Source organism: Aythya fuligula, chromosome 1, assembly GCF_009819795.1.
Source record: "Aythya fuligula isolate bAytFul2 chromosome 1, bAytFul2.pri, whole genome shotgun sequence".
NCBI lineage: Eukaryota > Metazoa > Chordata > Aves > Anseriformes > Anatidae > Aythya > Aythya fuligula.
Window position 1 is genome coordinate 129,511,681 of NC_045559.1, and position 17,046 is coordinate 129,528,726.

The 17,046-nt window shown below is 39.3% G+C and overlaps 1 protein-coding gene across 4 annotated transcripts in view; it reads right to left on the minus strand.

Moving 5' to 3' along the window:
- FRMPD4 (FERM and PDZ domain containing 4) overlaps positions 1-17,046 on the minus strand; it is a 313,851-nt gene that overhangs the window by 69,029 nt on the left and 227,776 nt on the right. For all 4 annotated transcript variants that reach the window (XM_032200773.1, XM_032200764.1, XM_032200781.1 and 1 more), the window contains 2 exons: positions 6,907-7,067; positions 4,559-4,661 (listed from right to left, as the gene is read on the minus strand). In XM_032200773.1, coding sequence (XP_032056664.1) covers positions 4,559-4,661; positions 6,907-7,067 — 264 coding nt within the window. The remainder of the gene's footprint in view (positions 1-4,558; positions 4,662-6,906; positions 7,068-17,046) is intronic.

A 17,046-nucleotide genomic window follows, 5' to 3' on the forward strand; every position in this document is an offset into this window, starting at 1 on the left:
CATTTACATATATTTTTGCTTGAAATTTTTGAGTTCCACTGGGCTTAATAAAACACAATGATAATCTAGTTATGAAGTTATCTGTCTTTCTTCAAAAGCATTTTTTTTCCTGTTTGACATGCTATTATCTTTATATCTCTATTCTGAAAGTAGATTTTTTTCCTTTCTCTCTGCAATTATAAAGACAAATCATTTTTTGACTTAACAAAAAGCTTTGAGAGAAAGCTGCATAAAAATAGTTACAGAATTTCACATAATAAATGTAAAATATACCTTATTATACCTAATCAGCAGTAGACCATGCAATCACCAAAAAAAAAAAAAAAAAAAAAAAAAAAAAGGTGTTAGAATATCAGTTTTTCATTGATTAGCTGCAGTGGCCAAGTGACGGTACAACATAAGACCCTGAGGGAAATGAGGGAGTCTTAAGCTAAAGAATGGCTTCAACTTAATCAAACTCTGAAGGGCAAAAGCTCAGTGAGGGTGGTTGATCTTCCTGGAGAGCCTCCTTCAAGTGCCAGAATGGTCCACTTTGATCTTCATGAAAGTGGGCAGACATAGCAGGACACCAGCATGGCTCCACAGGGAACTCTTGACTGAGATCCCCCACAAAACAGAAGGGTACAGAAGATGGAAATGGCTACGTATGAGAAAATGAGAAGCATTACCTGGCTAGGCAGAGATGGAGCTAGCAGAGTGGATGGCTGATGCCAGCTTGCCTCAGCTCACACTGAAACCAGCACAGGATGTGAAACAAGAAGATCTTCTACAAGTACATCAGCAATGAAGGAGAAGTCAAGAGAAATATGAACTTGCTGCTGAACGGGGTGGGAAACCTAATGAAGGACACTGAAAATGATGCGGTACTTCATGCTTTCTTTGCTTTCGTCTTTATTGGCAAGTCTGCTTTCAAGCCACCCTTGTCCCTGTGCTTAGTGGCAGAATTTAGGGGACACAGGCACTACTCATCACAGAGGAAGACTGAATTAGGCATTGCTTAGGCAAAAGGAACACACACAAGTCCATGGGTCTGGATGGCACGTATCTAAGGTTGCTCAGGGAGGTGGCTCATGTCTTGGAAAAGCTGCTCTCTATCATCTTTGAAAAGTCATGTTGTTCAGGGGAGGTTCCTAATGATTGGAAAAAGGAGTATCTTGCTTGTCTTAAAAAAGAAAGGAGAGGTTTAGGAAATTCTGTGTCAATGAAGCTCACTTCACTTCAGTCCCAGGAAAATTTTCAAACAAATTCCCCTCAAAGCCATTTCCAAGCAAAAGGACAGGAAAGTAATTGGAAACATCCAGAATGGATTTAGAAAGTGTAAATTATGCCTGACCAATGTGATTGCCTTCAATGATGAGTTGACTGGCCATGTTGATAAAGGGAAAAGAAATGAATGTTGCTTACTTTGACTTCAAGAAGGGTTTTGACAGTCTCACATAGTATCCTTGTAGCCAAATTGAGAAAATAATCATAGACTCATATAATGGCTCGGGTTGGAAGGGACCTTAAAGATCTTCTAGTTCCAACTCCGTGCCATGGGCAGAGATGCTGACCACAAGATCAGGTTGCTCAGGTTCTTCATCCAACCTATCCTTGATCACCTCCAGGGATGGGGCATCCACAAACTTTCTGTGTAACCTGTGCCAGTGCCTCAAGACATAAGATCTAGATAGGTATTGTGTATAGAAAACTGGCTGCACAGGAGTAGCTGATATATCTGAGGGCAGGCTATTATTCAGGTGGACTTAGTCTAGAGGACTGGGTTGACAGAATCCTTACGAGATTCATCAGGACAAGTGCCAAGTCTGGCATGTGGGTTGAATGAACCTCATACAACAGTGCAGGCTAATGCCTAACTGGGCCAGGCAGCAGCTCCACAAAAAATGATGCGAGGGTCCTCCTTGTCAATAACTTGAACATGAGCCTACTGTATCCTCTTTCAGGGGTGAAGTGGGCAGTGGGATGCACAAACATGAGCACAGCCATCAGGTTGAGGGAACTGATTACTCCTTTTCCTCACAAAGCTGTATATTTACCATTCTTTCCGGTTTTGGCTCACACACATTCAATGACAAAGCTGGAGAAACTCCAGTGGAGAGCCTCTAAGACAGCTGTAAGGCTTATGCACAAGACTTATATGAGACTAAGGAAAGAGGATTTGTTTCTCCTGAGGAGACCAAGGGAGGAATCTGTCTCCTACTACCTAATAGGTGGCTACAGAGAGGGCAGAGGCAGACCCTCCTCAGAAGCAGACAGGTAAGGGACAAGAGGCACAGGTCACAAGTTGCACCAAAGGAAATTCCAGTTGGATGTAAGGAATAAAATTGTTCATGATGCCACTGTTTAAGCACTGTCCAGTATGGTTGTGAAACCTGCATCTTAGGAGATAAAATTGGCTGGATGGGTGCTGAGAAGCCATGTCCAACTTTCACACTAGCTCTGCTTTGAGCAGGAGATTCTGAGGTGACCTTCAGAAATCCCTTCCATCTATTTTTTTCAGTGTTTGTGATTATGGCCATTGCCTCCTCCATGCATCTAAAACATACTCATTGCTGATTACAGATACATTTACATTACTACCATCTGGAAAACAAGCCTTCAAAATTGCTTTCATCCACATTGAAAACTGAAAGCATGCATTGCTTTCAGAGTTGCAGATGTATCTTACTCATATGAAAATCTTTTGTTATATAGAAGGGATTCGTTACTTCATTGGTGTAAAGAATTGCTTCTGCTTTGATGTCAGGACTCTACAGTGACAGTTTCTCATCATCCCAGGTGTCCCCACTGGCATGAAAAGAAAGCTCTTCATTTCAGATGCTGTAATATACAACCCCAATACATTTCACTCTGAGTCTAATCAAAGAATGAGGCCCTCACAAAATCCCAACTGCAGACAGATTTGGAGAGCTGAGACAGAACTACAATGTAGGAAAAGAGCCACCAAAGATTCCCCTGGAATGCAACAACACTTCATATAAGATACTACCTATGGAGTCAACATAATTAGGAAGGGCTACATTCTTATTCAGTTTCCCATCTGAGGGCAGACAGAGAATCAGCCACACAATAAACCTACTTTTTTTTTCAGCTGTAATCAGTCTATTTTCCTTGTTGCTATTACTATATATTGCTGGCAGCAGAGAAATGAGCTGGAGATCCTAATTCTGGTTAGTTACATATCAAAGAATCACAGGAAAAACGAAGACTGCAATATGATCACTTTATGAAGAAACGATGACATCAAAAATGAGTTTAAGACCCATTTGTGAAGCTTATGCTGATGTTCAATACATAGCATAGGACAAATTTAATAGGGATGAGATTGTTCCTGATCTTTATGAGGTGTCTTCGTCACAGAAAAAAAAAAAAAAAAAAAAAAAAAAAAAAGTTCCCTCCTGAGGTGCTGTGCTACTGTTAGCTGACTTTTAGGTTTATGCTTTTTTTTAAACCTGAAAACATATGGTATTTTGACCGCAACCACCTAACAGAGATAAAGGCATGTGTTGCTTGCACCTTTATTCCTGTGGTGAAGAAGCTTTTGTACCATTTCTGTATCTCCCTTCCCCAGCAACTGAGCACCCATTCACTCAAATTGTGATTTGCAAGTGGAATACAAGTATGATGGCAGTTCCTCCATTTCTGGAACCAAATGCCACTTTTCCAAATTATATGGGTAACACTGGTAATACCGAAAATTACCAGTCCTGAGGAGAGGTAAAACTCCTCAGTTAAAATCTGAATATTGCCCAGGAATCAACTAGACCAACCAATTCAGAGTATGCACCAAGAAGAAAAATCGAGAAACCAAACTTGTGTCCAGCAACCTAGCTCCTCGCATTTAAAGTAAGCATCCTTATATTTAATTTGGAATTACCATTCTTTTTTTTCTATGCAACGTGCTAATACATGTATGTCCTGCTATTTAAAATGCAGTTTGTCAAGCAGATCACGTCATTTTCTCCAACTTGAGCATTTGTCTCCTTCCTTCCTTTCTTCCTTCCTTCTCCATTACAAATTCTGATGCTTTTCCTTTCCTGCATTCTCCAGCCACTCATTTCTCATTTTCTGCTTCATCTCTACAGCCCCCTGCCTGCTCTTCTCACACAACTCACCTATTTGCAAGCTACCCAAACCACTCTTAGTGCTTCCGTATTATCTCTGCTCTTAAAATTGCCCCAAAACATTTTCTTTCCTCTTTACATACAACAGACCTGAATCAACTTTCTTCATGTAAAAAAAGCAACAGAGTAATAGTGACTGGAGCTGCCTTGCTCCAGAAATTATCTTTTCAAGAACCCATACCAAAAAGAAATGCCAAGAGAATACTATTCCTCTCTGGGTATCCACATATTTTGGAGCTGTTCCAATATCTTCTTATATTCTTGCAGCTACCCGGAGGACATTTCATTTCAATTCTGAAATACTTCACCACTCTTCATTATGACCAAATAATATTATTTTTTCATTTTTCCACCTTCAGAAGGCTGTGTTATCAAATGACCGCACAGGAAATAAGCCACTGGGTTCACAGTTTAAGTGACAGGACATCAAATACCTGACAAGGTCGATGACTCTCTCCCTTGGAGCAGTGCTGACTGGCTCATCATTAATCATTATGATCTGATCCCCTGGTATAAGCTTTCCTTCAGAGGGGCCGCCTGCAGACAGATGAAAAAAAGCACAGGTTAGTAGACCATTGGAATTGCATAGGCACCCTCTCTCGTTCATAGACTATGAGTGTTTTTTCTTCAGCTAATGGCATGTTTAGCACTCTTTCTCTGACATTACCAGTATTTCCTCACCAGGAAAATCTTGAAAGCAGATGGCTTAGAAGTTTCTACTAAAGTTACTCAAGTTAAGTTCCAAAATCACACTTAGGCACCTAAAAATAAGGGCTTGATCTTCTGGAGGACCAAAAGGACACACAGACAGTGACCTAATTCACCCTTAAAGGTGTGATCAATCATACTTTATTCATCCCTGATTAATGTTTGTCTGACTTTCCTGTAAGTCCACCCCTGACAAAGACTCCTTTTTCTGTAAATATATGATCCTGTTTAACTGTTAAGATCAGGAAGTCTTTTTTTCCCTGATGTCTTCACCAGATCTTCCTTGTAGCAATACATTATTTCTTGTCCCAGCTAAAGTGGCACTGGAGAACTAGTCCTTGTTCTATAGTCCTGATAGTCCTTCTCATGAAAAATCACTTGCATGTTTGAAAGTCATTCTCAGATCTCTCCTCTGACTTCTCTGTTCTGGGCAAAACAAACCTGTTTCCTTCGATCTTAAGACAGTACGTTTCCACACCTCCATTCTTTGAATCCCTTTTCCTCTGCATTCCTTCTACTTGGTGAACAGAAGTTTTATATAATGTGATGAAAAGCACTGGCACTCTCAGATGCAGGTATTTAGGATAAGTCTAACTAGGGAATCAAATATACGTACCTCTGTGCTTTGGATTCTGACACTACTAAAATGCATAGTAAGTTTATGTTTTATAAAATGCATATAATATTTTGCTTCCCAGCACAATTATATGCCCAGAAGAGAGTATGACATCACAACTCTTAATCAAAAGATATAGCCTCTCTATTCTTTTGCCTTTAAGCTTTGCATCGATGATACATATTAAAAAAAAAAATAAAATTCTTAAAATTAAATGTTTCAGTATCAGAAACAATTAATTTAGTGATTAAGCTAATGCTGTTCCTCTCCATTATCTGGTTTGAAGACTGGTTCTTCACTTATATATAAATGGAAACAAATCCATGTAGGAGAATGTTATCCTGAACCCATCTTTCCTCCTATTCACTTGGAATACAACACAATAAACACTTTTCCCAAACTGATGGGTACTATAAAATTATATTAAAAATGCTAACTTGGGAGGAGAGAACTGTCTAGTTCAAATATTAGTTACAACACTTGCTTCATCTGAAAGCAACACAAATACAATCAATGCACACATGTGGGTAAATGACATCAGAACTTCGTGCAGTCGATTTTGCCTTTCTCCTGCTCTCTCTGGGAGTTCTGCAGAACATATTGAACTGGAGCAAAGTCAAATTCGCGTCCTTGGCTCCAAGGCAATTTATGTAACAACTGAACTTTTAAGCATAAAAGCCACTATTCAGGAGACTGAGCAGTCCCATACATGCAAAAATACCAAGAGCCGCTATAATTTTCACTCCAGTTAGGCCATTTTGCACATATATTTTGATGAAGTGGTTTTTGCCACTTGATTAAACAGAACCACCTATTAAAAAAGGGGGGGGGGGGAAGGGGAGCAATAGCATCCTCTTTTACAAAAACAAATATAATAGAACTCAAATGTCACCTTTGGAATCTGATGATAGAATGCAAAACATGTAAATTTTAATCTTACAGTTCTGTATACCTCCTGAAAACACTGATTCAATGGCAATGACGGTGAGATCAAACCAATATAAACATAACAGGGAGAAGGCCTTCTTCCCTTGAATGAAGTGGATCAACTGTTTTTTCAGGTAAACAATAGTAATGGCTCAGAGCAACAATGTAAAACTGGCTTTTTGTTAGCATGTTTACATAGGGTTCTAAAAGGAAGGAAACTACTGTGTAATACAAGGCTTAAAATCCTACCGAGTATTTTTGATTACTTTGTCTACCTAAATATTTTAGCAGTACTTACATTCGTAAATGTATTTCATCTCAGTAGATTAAGTCCTCAGCCAGTATATGTACAGAATGATTTTTGATATTCTCAAATAATTTCACTCCATTTGAAGAAAACAAGTGAAGTCAATACAATTTTTTTTGTAATAACACTACAACTATTCTCTCATTTGGCAATCCAGCCAGTATGCGATACTAGATACTGAGACGTGCCAAGTTTGCTTTTGGGGTCAGGTGAGGAAAACATACCTGGTGTTACTGAGCGTACAACAACTGGCTTTTCACTACCAGCCACAAAACCAAATCCTAGCACAGGATCCCTCCTCATTTCCACTTTCCGAGGGGCTGGAGGGGTTATTTGGCAGCTCTCTATTCGAGGGTCTTCAAATGTGGCTGATTGTGTCATGTGACTGTGAAAAAATAAAAAAGATGAAAAAAGGAAAAAAATCATTAAAATATGGTTTTGGTGTATCTACTTGAGCCAAGCAATTTCTGCTACGAAATGAGATGAATACCTGGAATGGTCTCACTGTAAGAACTAAACCACCATCAACTTAATAATTTTCTATTAGATTCTCTTATACATGAAGTAATACCACTGTTGACAGGTCTCTAATGCTAATCAATAGGATCAACCTATAAAGAGGTCCCTCTTTGACAGCATACATTTAATCATACCACATATATGAAAGAAAAATAACCCAACAATAGCAGCTTTGTCATCTGTACTTGAATTTTTCATCCTTCATTTGTTGGAAGGGAAGAATAATAAAGTGACCTACTCATAATGTAAAACACAGCAATTAGACTCTGGCAGCCTTTTGCAAAATAAAGGAGGCACACATTTAAATTTGGTTTTCTACGATACTAAGTTTCAGAGCTCAGCCCTCTCAGACTACATAAAGCAAAGGTAACAATACATATTTACTACTTGAGTAAACTCTCCAATGTCACTCCAAACTGTTCCAGGGAAAAAAAATAATAAGATTAAAGATATTAAAATTAAGATATTAACAAAATCTTTTCATTAGCAATTTTAGCAATTACTAAAATATCTTAATTTCAGCTTAAATGTTATAGTGAAGTTTACATGTTGCTCCTAGAAGACAAAATTCTCATGGTTGGAGGGAAAATTTTTGATTTCTCAAGAAGAAAATAAAAAAGAAGAAAGCTATCCAATATGACATACCAAAGAAGAGGCCATGGTTTAAAAGTATAGAGACTTCTAAATTAACATTAATAAACACTAGTGCATGCAGACTGAACTGTTCATTGCTTTGCACAGCAGTATACTTTGTGTTTCCCACCAGTGTTGCGATCTCCCCCCTGAATCACTGCTACCAATCCCCAGTGCTGATTACATTGGCAGCCAGACTGCTCCAGTCTCAAACGGTTCAAAATGTCATTAATTGAGCTCAGGTGCTTCAGGAAACCTAGGAAGACATTCATGCTTCCTCATAAGCCTCCACTGGCAGACTTGCCTTGAGAGAGCTGACAAACTGGCACCACCACAGACAAGCAACACCTGGTCAGCTTAGCATGAAGACAGACTTCATCTCATGGCATCAGGTTCTTGCAGTCTTTGACAGAGCTCAAGAGACAGACAGGTGCCCAACCCAAAAAAGCTGCAAAGGACATCAGAGAGGCAGGTGCCTCTGCATCAGTAGATCATATCATCAGCTTGAAAGTTGGCCCAATAAATAAATACTAATATGGAAATCAAGTAATTTTTCTGTGTAACTGTCAATCTTACACATAACATGTTAACACATGAGAATTAGGGAATGTCCTGTGCAACCAGGATCCTTGCTCTCATCTCTTTTCTCTTTCCATCTTCAAAAACAATTCCCCAGAAACTCCAGACATGCAGTCCTTAAGGAGAAAGATGTCATTTATAGATCTGTTTTCAGCATCAGTGGCATGCAGAAACTTCTCTGATCTTTTCCCAACACATACACCTTTAGCATAATGTGATTTTCCATTCCTTCCGTGGTCTTCTATTACTGACGCACAAAACAGCAGAAAAATCTCAGCAAACTCTTAGTGTGAGTTTATTCCTGTGACTAGACTTTTCTAAGGCTTTTCTTCAAAGAAACTGTCTATCCCTATCACTAGATTCAGTCTGCCTAAAAGTAAAATGCTGCTTTTTAATACATATGATCAGAGGTAGCAGAAGTTACTTCCTCACAAAAATAGGAGAGAGAATATCTCTGCACTGTCCTAGCATCTGTGTAAGGTGAAATCAGCAAGGAATATATATTTTCTTTTCCTATGTACGAAATCACATCTGATACTTTGTTCTCCTCTCCCTTCTGCTCTTCCAGTTTTTGGTCTTTTTCTATTATATTCATTCAGAAGAACTGTTAGAAAATGCACATAGTTTCATACACTTCTTCTGTGACATTACCTTCTGTGAAATTACCTTCAGAATGCACAGCCACCCTCCTCCCCGTCAACTCCTGTTATAATTTGGGTTTCTAGATACTCAAACATTTTGTCTTTGACGTGGGAGACTTTCTGAGGTGTCACTGGTATTTCGAAAACTATCTATTTAAACCTGTGAACTTATCTTTTAGGTGACAGCCTTACCAAACTTCCCACAAAGTTAAAACGTTCTATTTAATTACTTCTCCCTAATAGCTGTTTCCATTTTGGTAATTGGGGCACTATGATCTGACACTGTTTCCAGAGAGGAAATGCAGTATTTACAAGCAAGTTGAAAACACTGCTTTAAGTATTTGAGAACTACTTTCCTGCTATTGCACATCCTCTCTTTTCAAGCACGTGTTTAGTCTGGTTTGAAAACTAAACCGGGGAGAGAAAAAGAAACAAGAGCTACGCTTCAGATGAAAAATTCCAGGAACCAACATAAGATCTACTCAAAGAGCAGCTCTGCTGGTGGATGCCTTGCTCCAGCCACTGCAACACCTCGTACTGCAGCAGCACCGTATCAGTTATTCAAAGCCTAAGCAAGAGGATCAGCAAGGAACAGTCTATCAGGATTCTGAGTGGTGCAGCGGGCTTTATTGATTTTTAAGGTTATCCACCTTCAAATACATCAACGAAAAAGGCTCTGCATCTTGTGCTTCCACAGCTTGCTGCATCGGATGTTCTTGTATCACTCAGTGTGTTGGAAGTGTATTTCAAGAGAGCACTAAGATAAACGAATATGATCCTAGATGAGATGAATACTCAAAGCTTTGTGGGATGGTAGGCTGAAAAAAACTTTTCCTCCTGTGGCTAGTTTATTACTGAGATGCCATTTGTAGTACTGTATTGGAGATATTTCATCTCCATCTTATCTACAGAACATATTGACTCCTGAAGTAAAGAATTAATATTCTTAGTATTCCAAACCAGAATCTAGTAAAGACTCAAAACCAACACCTTGGGGAACCTTACACAGAGCATCACTTAAACAGTTAAAGATCTTATAAGAATACCTTCAACACTGCAGAACTCCCATTTGTTTCAAACAGTAGAAATATATTTAGATGGCATTGTGCCTAGATCATAACTCAGTTTTTTTGTTTTTTTGTTTTTTTTAATTTATTTTTTTTCTGAAGGTAAAAAAGAAGAAAAGAAAAAAAGGCTGGAATTTTAAGTATAAGCTCTTCTTTCCCTATACAGAAACACAAGCTAAGCTAAGATCATTTTTTCAAAAAAAGAAACTTATTTCCTACCATTTTCAACAACTGAGATGAGTTCCTGCTTCATAAAAGGCTACCTTCCCTGATATAATCTTATTGTGAATAGTGAGAGACAGCTGCCATTTTTAAGGAAAGTAATTCTCAGAGAATTCCTTGAACAGAAATTTTATATATTCCAAGAGATAAGCCACCAGCTATGTAAAAAAATAAAAAAAAAACAAAAAGAAAAAAAAAAAAAAAAAAAACTACCAACTATAGCAAAAAGTGTAATTCCAAGTATTTATACTCAAAAACTCTCTGCAGCACCTATTCCACTCAAAAAAAAAAAAAAAAAAAAAAAAGAGGGTAACAGAGAAAAGGAGAGAGAATGTATCTTGCATAAAATTGATGCGTACACACCCACAAAGGGATGTACAGTGAGTGAAAGAGAAAGACAAGTAGCAAAGAAGAAAGTCTTAGGAAACATTGATCAGCTGGCACAAGGCAGCCAGCAACTACAAACACAATGCAGCTGCCTAGAACATTAAGTGGAGCCTAATGTAACAAGTGCATGTCTGAATTCATGCTCAGCAAAGTTTGAGGTATGGTTTAAGGCTGGCACTTTGCTTCTTTGGATCATTAGCTTCATAATGGTTAACTTGTTAATGCTTTCTTTGGAAATCATGTCAGTATTTTCCTCATTCAAAGTACACCATGAATAACCCAAGGAATATCTAAACAAAGACTGCAATTACAATGAGAGCTTGATTTTAATAATGCATATTAGTACTTAAAAGTCACGTATCTTAGCACAATGCTTTTAAATTTTTGGATTTTCTTGTGTCATTCTCTGACATCTGGGGATTAAGTGGGCTAATTCTTAGAGTTTGGTACATGGCTGCTAGGAAAAGCCTGTCCTCAGCAGGCTAAAATATGTTATGCAGGAGTTGGCTACTCCACAGGAAAATGCCTACGAGTCTAAGTATGCTACAAATCTAAAAACTACGACAAGAAGCCAGTGACCTTGATTATGAGATTATTCTGGAAATATGTAACCAAGACACCCGAACTACTTTAGCTCCATTCTGCAATGACATCCGAAAGAGCATAGAAGGTGGTGCCTCAATGCGAGTTTAATATAGCTAGATGTTCACACACACTACATCACCTTAACCATAATAAAACAGTTGTTGCATCACATTATTACAGCATGGAAACAGACTGCATTTTGGTGTTTTATTTTGTATTTCCATATTACAGCTTGCTTCTGTTACTTCAGAGGTTAACACCAGTTCTCACTTTAAGGGTTTTAACCATTAGCTTTGAAATGCCTCTGCTATACGGGTTGATGTAACTACAAAATAGACTCTTGTTTGCAGGGCAGCTGTAATCCTGGTCAATGATGAAGAAGAATCTGTGGAAATGTCAAGCCACTCGTGGACTGATGAGTGGAGGACGGAGATAAGGACTTATTTTAACAAAGGTTTCATTCATAGATAACAGAAACACTTAAAACTGTTGAGTACTGTTAGAAGCCTGTCTTGTTAACTAGGAGGATGTGGAAGATATGTTTTGTGCAGTACAGTTGTGATTTTCACAGAGACCAATGAAATAAGATACCAAGTGAACCTTAATTTGCAACTGTCCACCTGAATCCCTGAGATCACAGGACTGCCCATCCTGCCCCCAAACTACCTCTTGGTTCTTACCCTATTCAGAGCCTCATGTTGTACACTTAAAATTTCCTTTCCAATTGGGAGTTGCAAGTTCAGCTGCAGGTAAAATGGCTTGAGTCTTGAGACAACATTATAGAAACTGATAATAGCAGGAGCCTATTTTATCATTTTTCCCATGATTTGGAAAGACTATCAAAACAGGGAAATTGTTATAGGTGAGCACTTATCAAATACAGAAACTCTGCAGGAGACAATAAATTGATCTTCAATGATTTATCTCAGCTAGTAGCTAAACATGAAAAATAATCTTCTTTTCTTTCCTGTTTCCTCAGGTTTCTGGCACCTCTCAGTACATCCCAAGTTAATTTATTTTCTCCAAGAAATCCCACAAGAATTATTAAGAACTACTATATGTGTCAAAATCATCCATCAAGTGTATCTGTTTTCTACTTGGAACTGACACTTTAGAAAAGAAGTGCCCAAATAGTTATTGTATTGTTAAGTAAAATTGCTGCTCCTGCAGAGAATCTGGTGGTTTGGCAAACTCTTCTTTTGCTCCATTTTTGCAGCAAACTGAGTAGTCACTCACAGCTCAAAAGTGCATTTAGATATATTCAACAGACTAAAGTTGAATTTCGAGCTGTTCAGAAAGGAGCTAACTTTTGACATATCAAGAAAACAACTTTACCTTCCCTACATTTTCACTGGTTTTGTGCAGGTGTGTATGTTGAGAAGTCAATATCACAGGCATGAAATATAACTGGGAAGATTTATCAGAACTTTTTTTTTTTCTTATTTTATTTTTTTCTTTTAGGACTGTTTTTCTGCCCTGGTGTCAATTTTATTTTTTTCATAAGCTTCTTCAGCAGTTAAATCCTCTGAAGTCAGGTCATTTTATAGCACCCTAGAAAATGTTGGCATATGCCATCTGGATGAACATATGGTAAAAATGTAATTAGAAAGAAAAAGGTTTGCCGGTTTCAGAAGAAGTTGGTGACAGCATTTTGATAAAATTGGATACAGGGAAATCTGACACGTAAAAATTTTCAAAATCCACTCTTCCTTTACTGCTGGGCATGATGTGCAATCCAAAGCAAGACAGAATGAAGCAAAATCACAGTGAATAAAACTGACATGAATACAAATTTACAGGGATATAAAGATTTATGCTCAGCTTCAGGCAGGCACTGTGAGAAATACACAAAGTATATTTTACAATGACAATTAGCACTTCATATTAAAGGATATTACATGTGCAGTATGTGAGTTCTTCTGCTGTGCATATACCACATATGAATGCTACATACTGGGAATAAAAAATTATTTACCTCAGTCCCACAAAGACATGGAAATAGGCCTCAAACCCCAGCTGCAGGCTAGCAGTTGTCTGAGTATTGTTCCTACAGACTGCCAGAGAGGTGTGATCCAATTTTCTTTTTTTTTTTTCTTTTTTTTTTTTTTTTCTCTCAAGATGGCCACAAGCATTTATTTCTAAAGCTCCTTTCACCACGAGTTCTGAGTTTCCTGCCTGCTGTAGTGGGATGAGGCTTTTGAGGCAGCAGCCAAATAGCAGAAATCACACAAAAACATCTCAGTGAAAATTGGCCATGGCCAAGAAAGGGCCACAGAGGATGGCAAGGAAAGATAGGTAGGAAGATGCAGGTAAGACTTATGGATATCACGAGATGAGGTACAGAAAAACAACAAAAAAAAGAACACTCTCCAATGGGGGAAAAAAAAAAAAAAAGGCTTTCAACACTTGATTACATTAGAAAAAAATCTTAACATTCTTTCACAAAGGGAAACAATAGGAGCTCCCAGCAACACTGGCCACATGAATGCTAGAATTGCCTGCTCTGTAGGCAGAGCATGATGCCAGCCTCTGCTTTCCTTGCTGACTGAAATGCAAAACCAAGATCTCTGCACCAGTGCTGAGTATATCTAAACTGCACCCGTACACATATGGCATGTAACACGCTTACAGCCTGCCTTGATATGTATTTATGCTGCCACACACTGCACTGAATGGCATTTCTGCATCCAGTTTTTCTCCCAGCAACCTCTTCCACCAGAGCAAAGCTTCCTTCACCAGAGATGCTCTCAGACCGAATGGAAGGAAATTCAGGGGCCACCTCTGTGGGATTAATCAGGCTTTCATAGCCAAAGTAAGCTCACAAATTATTGGGTGGCAAAAACTGTGGCTGAAGAGCCAACTGAAAACAACTCCAGGGCGAGCCTCATGCTGGGGCTACATGGGCACAGGGCAATCACACTGCAGGAGGACACAGGGCAGCACAAATGGCCAGGTGACCATCAGCTGATTGTGCCGAGGGCCCCAAATGCACCATCACCTCAGCCTTGCCTTTTCCCAGAACAGAGATTTAGCCTCACCCCCCACCCCAGCACCAAGTCACTGGCATGTGCCTCCTGGAAGGAGTCTTTCTGCACAGCAGCTGTGGTGCACACAGCACCGGCTCACGGTGCAGCTCACGGGGGCAGGAGGTTTGCTCACCTGCCTGGCCGAGGTCCCACGTGCGCTATGTTAGAAATGAGAATTACTGGCACTCCTCCAAGTAAGCACTTTCTCACACCTGCTGGAGTAGGTCCAGAAGGACACCTTGTTTTTTTCCACAAAAGGCATTTTTCTTTACGTGAGTGGAGCAACTCCATTTAGAACAGCAAACTACACCGAGGCCTTTAAAGATGAACCGAAATGTAGCTTTTCATTATTTTCTACACATGCATCAATAAACCCTGTTACAACTAAAGGCATAGCGAGAGGAAAAGAAGATTTACTGAACTGCAAATACACAATAAATTAATTTGGACTGAAGGTGTCCTCTGGAAAACAGAGTGAACAATTCCTATTTGTCCTGCTTTTGGCAGGTTTCACTCTAAGTAGATGAACAGTAATCTGTGGGCTCCTGCCTAGCCGAGCTCTGCAGCAAACGGCATGGACCTACGCCGAGCACCGCAGGCGTTTCTCATTCAGCAGGGAGAGGAACTGCGATCCCCAGCTCCACGTGAACAATTTGCCTAACTGAAATGTTAAAAAAAGAAAGGGGGAGGAGAAGCACCCTGAAAATAGCTTTTCATGTGCTGATTAGATTAGGAAAGCTCCTGACTAAAAGAAAACTGGTCTGGTTAATTGCTGATGAAATTAGACTTGCTCTGACATGCACATGTCAGTCTCCATAAACCCTAAGTGAGGGTGCCCTGATAATGTACTAAGATGACAGACCCCATATTTAGATGTGCATGGTGTAACCTTTGGTACAGTTGGGCCTAGCATGAACACAGCTGAAATATCAAAGCATGCTTCAACAGCCTTGTACCCCCCTAACTCCTCTTTTCCTGCACCCAGGAGTGGGGAGGGAAAGCAATGTGAAAGGCTGGCAGTGTGGGAATAACTGATAATTCCCACCAATGAATGCCAGGAAGCAAATCACAATGAGGAAATGCACTCATTAATTCTGTAATCAGTTATTTTCCCCTTTTAAAAGGGAAAGGAAGGAGAAAGTATCCAATGCCGCTCTAACCCTATTCCATTCTCCAAAAGACCTTGCAAGGAGATGACCTTTTCAGAGACTGAAAGCTTCAGGTCCTTCAGACGAAAAGAAGCAGAAAAGTCCTGAGCCAAGGGAGCTAGCAGAAAGTGACTAACCAAAATCTTTTTTTAATCAATCACTGTTTGCAGCTATGGCAGCACCATATGGAGTGAAGGCTAGCAGCAACTCAGTACAGTTATGAGTGTATATAGGCAAGCACTTACAACAGAAATAAAACCTATTTGTTTATCCTGTGAACTTGATCTTCCTCATTCCTTCAACAACTGAACTGATGAGCAGGTCACCGAAAAAGCTCTGGATTATCTACTTATTTCCTTTTTTTTCCAGTACACATTTGGAAGGTTTTTGAACCAAAGCTGGCCCTCTCAATAGTATCACAAACTGATTGTTTTATCTACTGCATCTCCAGCAAAATGTAGCCTTTCTCAGGTGAAAACCAAGCTCCAGCTGTAAGAGCCATCAGGTGAAAGTAGCGACATACAAGTTAGTCACATCTGTAGACAGCAAGTGGGTACTCAGTACTGCACTGCAGCTGTTTAGTTTATCCACAACCATATATTTAAAGGTTCATGGATATAAACTATATCATGATGGGTACCACTCTGCTCTCACAAACAGGTTGAAGGCTTGACTTCAGCAAAGAGCAGCCCAGCAGCCCAGTTAGAAAAGTGAGCATCATTCAGGTGCACACAGGGGGAGGTAATCCTTAAGTCAGTACAAGAAGCTGCCTCAAGTTTCACGTGCAGGGTATGAATTCACATCACTGGAGAGCCAAGCACAGAGGTTAGAAAGTTACTGTGCTTTTGTGAAGAAGTCCAACTACTACACAGAAGCAAAGAGTGCAAAAAAGCTTATCATTCTTTGGCTACCAGAGATAAATGACTTTATGTAAAACAACCAAGGTGCACAGAATGAATTTGAAAGCTTTTTGTAACTCCAAAAACCTCCAAATCAAGTCTTCCTGTAACACAGTCTGTCTTCACAGTCAATCTTCAAAGCAAATCTAATGGTGTAACAACTCTGGAGAAGGCCTCCAGGACAGAGTGGAAGAAGAGAAACGACCTCCTCCGTCCCCCTTTCTTTTAACAGCATACAAATATAGAGGATTACTCTTCTTGACTGCTAATTTGGTAGTGTGCCATTGCAACTCCTCGGTAAATGCAAAATGAGAAAGTGAAATTAATTGAAATAATCTAGAATGACAGATTGCACTGATGGGAGGTGAGGCTGCCAGATAGAGCTGTCATGTGAAAATTAAACTTGGGATACAGAAAGAAGAAAAAAATCAGGTATATTTTATCTCCTTTTCCCTGTTAAGTTATTCCCTATACCTGAGCACAACATGGCTGAATGATTTTTGGGGCTTACTTTTTCTTTTCAAAGTAAATAACTCGCCTTTCTAAATGAGAGCACTTCTAGCTCCACAGGCTATTTTACAGACCTTAAAATTAGGGGTGCTGGTGATCATATTTCAACTTCATTACATCCAAGGAGCTTTTGCTAATGTCTGTGGGT